The 3,945-nt window shown below is 51.4% G+C and overlaps 1 protein-coding gene across 1 annotated transcript; it reads left to right on the forward strand.

The window, feature by feature from the left end:
• Nucleotides 1-973: 973 nt before the first annotated feature.
• BIN3 (bridging integrator 3) lies at nt 974-3,273 on the forward strand (the record flags this gene model as incomplete). Its single annotated transcript, XM_010012647.1, has 2 exons — nt 974-1,153; nt 3,056-3,273. Coding segments are annotated over 2 exons (398 nt in total), but the record flags the coding sequence as incomplete, so codon positions are not given.
• Between the last annotated feature and the right edge of the window lie 672 nt (nt 3,274-3,945).

Below are 3,945 nucleotides of genomic sequence, written 5' to 3' on the forward strand. Positions count from 1 at the left end.
TATAATAAGTGGAGAGTAAATGACTACATCCAGAGGTTGTGTGGCCCATTCCATCCGAACCCGCACCAGCGCGTTCCCCTCCCCTCATTTACTGACATCTGGGAGTCGGGAGCGACGCTCCAGGTTGTGGCTTTCCCTCTGTGTCGCATTCAGAAATTCCCTGTCCCATCTCCCTGCTCAGATGCTTGTGCTTCCTCCATTTGTAACACATTTTAATAACCAAATCTTCCCAGAGCTAATTGTAGGCTGCTGGTACCCTGCTGGGGGGTACAGAGCTGGGCAAGCCTCGCTGCAGGGCAGGCTGGGCTTTGCCACCCCAACATCATCCCAAACCCAAGTCACTCTTTATTTTGCACTTTGTATTGATCTCTGCTGCAGTTTGGATTCAACCCCTCTGCCTCTTTATTCCTTTTCTGGACACAGTAGTGGGGAAATACCTCATTAGCTCAGTCTCTATGGAGAAAAAGGTGTTTATTTTCTCTCTTTGCATTGCTCAGTGGAGTTAACGTGGTTACCCCCTCCCAGCTAAGGCAGCTCCCCATGTTCTTCAATACAGGAGCTGCAGGAGAGGGGGGAGAAACTGTGGAAAAGAAGGAATTAATGGTAAAAGCATGAGGGCTGGCACAAGGAGTCAGCACCAGGTTGGGACCTTCAAAGTGCTTTTGTCAGGCTTTGAAAACTTGGCTTGATTATTACTACTACTACATTATTAGTATTAGTATTAGTATTAGCATTATTAAACACACTCTTTGACAGGAGTTGCCCTTTGGAAATAAAAATCCCAAGCTCTCCTCTCAACCCGTGTCCCCTGGCGAGGCTTCATAGGTGCGTTATCCTTTCTTCCAGCCTCTTGGAAGAGCGCAGTGAAAGCTTTTGTGTCTGGAACATGCTTTGTTTAAACCTGTTGGTATTTTCAGTCTGAATCCTGCATTGTTTAGGGCTTTTCACCTGGGATATTGCTGCCTCCAACCAGGATATCCCATCCCAGAGCCCTTCCCATCCTTTGCCCAGGCACATCAGCTTGTTCCCCAGCCTGAACATGGCAGTGAAGCGCCGGGAGCAGACGCTGCAGGACTACAAGCGCCTCCAGTCCAAGGTGGAGAAGTATGAGGAGAAGGAGAGGACCGGCCCCGTCCTTGCCAAGCTGCACCAGGTACCGGGATGCTCCCGGAGCCAGAACACAGGCAGGGACACCGGGAAAGCTCAGGAAGAGCTTTTGGCTCTTGACATCCGTGCCATGCCCTCAGGAAGCAAAACGTTTTGGAAGGATGTCTTTTGTTAATGTAAAAATCCCTCTAATAGGGTGCTTGATAAGAGAAATGTGGATTCAAGCACTTAAGGAAGGGAGAGAGCCAGTGTTCCAAACTAAAATGGAATAAGAGTCGTGGGAGGTGGGATGCTTGAAGGAGGTCAGTGCACGGGGGGGTTTCCCCCTGGCCTCCGCTTCTGAGTGAGCAGCTGGGTGGGAAAAGGGGGAAGATCAGAGAGTTTCCAGCTTTCTGCTTGCCACCTGCTCCAGGAAATTCGCCTTGGAAAATCGCAGGGATTGGTTAAGGGGAAGCTCGGACACGTTCTTTTCTCCCTCCCAGATTTTAGTGAACTCGTGATTTGTTTTTCCTTTTCATTAAAGCTTCACCCCATTAAATCTTTCTCCCCAAATCTGTCGCTCCCGCAGAACATTCCCTGAGCCTCAAAGGAGCAGTTGACTCCTCGGCAGCAAAGAACGTGTCTTTTCTGATGAATTTCCCCACAAGAATGGAGTTTTGTGTGAAAGAATAGCCCTTAACAAAAGAAACCTCCGATTTAGTAGTAAGCAGCTTACTCCCCTTAGCCTGGCTGACTAAAGCTGGGGCTGGAAACCTGGGGATGCTTTTGTCCTGGTGATTAAGCAGCTTTGAGTTATTTCATTTAGTTTTTCCCTTAATGAACTTCTGGGAGATTTAATTCCTCCCCCCCCCCCAAAAAAAAGAGATCTTGACTAACCACTGCATGAGCTTAAATGCCTGACCCTGGGGGTATCCGAGTGGTCCCCAGATTGGATGGGACATGGCATCATCTCATCCAGGTATTTTATTGAGCTGTGAATCTGTATCTTCCCTTCGCTCCCAATCTTCTCCACCCCAAAAGGTCCTTGTTTCATGGCAGATGATGCATTTCCCTCAGACCTGCTCATGCCTGATGTGGTTGAAGGTGTTGCCAAACCTGGGGCTCCATCCCTGCCGCCTCCATTGGGCTGTCCCATGGAGCAGGCCTGGCGCCGCGGCTGCGCTCGGCTCCATGGCTGTCTCCCGCATCCCCCTCCCATTGGAATGGCGCCGGGATTAAGTGGCAGACTTGAAACCGGTCTAATATTTCACAGCCCACCCCCTCCTGCCCTTTTCCACACCAGCTCACAGACATTTCCCTTTCTCCCCACGCTTCTGTTTAAAGAAGCCAGTTGGACGCGCTGAGCTGAAGGTCACGGGCAGGGAAAATGACGGAGGGGGCAGGATCCTCTGGTGATGCTCTTGGGAATCACAGGATGAGGGGACATGGACGTGGCTCGGGGGGGTCTGGAGGGCGACGGTGTTCTTCAGCCTGACGGGGTTTTAGGGCTGGGTTTTGTCCATGTTCTGAAGCAGAGAGCACCGGCTGGCTCCCAACCCCTGCAGCAGCCTCTTTAGATGTCCCGTGGCTTTCTGGAGCTAGAGCTTGGTCCCACCAGCTCCATAAACTGGCCATTTGAGTCCCATGAGTCTCTGTTGCTGGTCATTAAGTCCCACCAGGCTCCATTAGCTGGTCATTAAGTCCCACCAGGCTCCATTAGCTGGTCATTAAGTCCCACCAGTATCTGTTAGCTGGTCATTTGGTCCCACCAAGCTCTGTTGGATGGTTGCGTGGATCCCACCAGTCTCTTGCTGGCTGTTTGGTCCCACCAGTCTCCATTAGCTGGTTGCTGGTTGTCCTCGGGTGAGAGCAGAGCAGCCTGCTGACAGGGGGTCGCCTCTCCGCAGGTCTTCCCAAAGGAAAGCCATTTTCCCAGAGGCCTGATACCCCATCCCCTCTCCTTTCCCAGGCCCGTGAGGAGCTGAGGCCGGTGAAGGAGGACTTTGAAGCCAAGAACAAGCAGCTCCTGGAGGAAATGCCCAAGTTCTACAGCAGCCGCATCGACTACTTCAAACCCAGCTTCGAGTCGCTGGTCCGGGCGCAGGTGAGACACTGTCCCTGCTCTGGGTGTCCCTTTGGTGGCATCCATCCTCCCTGTGGTACCTGCTGCCATTACAACAGCTGGAGGTGAGTTTGGGCTGGTTATATGGATCTGCTCTCACCAGGGACACTCCTGGTACACATACCTATCCTGTCCCATGGGATTGTGTTCCTAAATCAGTTCAAGCCCTGGTTGTACATTATCTTCTGGCATTTGATGGCTTTATTCATCTGGGTATGTTGTCTCCTTGAACTCCTGAGCTCAGGGTTGGAACTTGTTTGAGATTTTGAGTTGCTGAGAGCTCACCTTCAGGGTCTCTTTTGTCCCTGCCCATGGTTGGAACTGGATGATCTTAAGGTCTTTTGCAGCCCAAACTATTCTGATTCTGATTCCCAGAACTGGTGTGTGCTGGCAAATAGAGGCTGCTGTGTAAGCTCCGTGCCATGGCTTTGCAGGGGGTGGCCTAAATAAACCACAGCTGGCTTTAATTTCCACCCTCCAGCTTCCTCCTGTGGCTTGTTGCTGCTCCTCCATCTTCCTTCTCTTCTCACCCTTTTCCTTAGGCTGGAGAAGAACATGGTTGGGATTCAATCTAGCTTTGAAATCTGACATCATGGAATCATACTTACCATGGGATGGTTTGTGTTGAAGGGACCTTAAAGCTCCTCCAGCTCCAACCCCCTGCCCTGGGCAGGGACACCTTCCACTAGAGCAGGTTGCTGCAAGCTCATGGTTGCTTTGCAGATGAGGGCCCCACG

This window comes from Nestor notabilis, unplaced genomic scaffold, assembly GCF_000696875.1.
Source record: "Nestor notabilis isolate BGI_N333 unplaced genomic scaffold, ASM69687v1 scaffold17384, whole genome shotgun sequence".
Lineage (NCBI taxonomy): Eukaryota > Metazoa > Chordata > Aves > Psittaciformes > Psittacidae > Nestor > Nestor notabilis.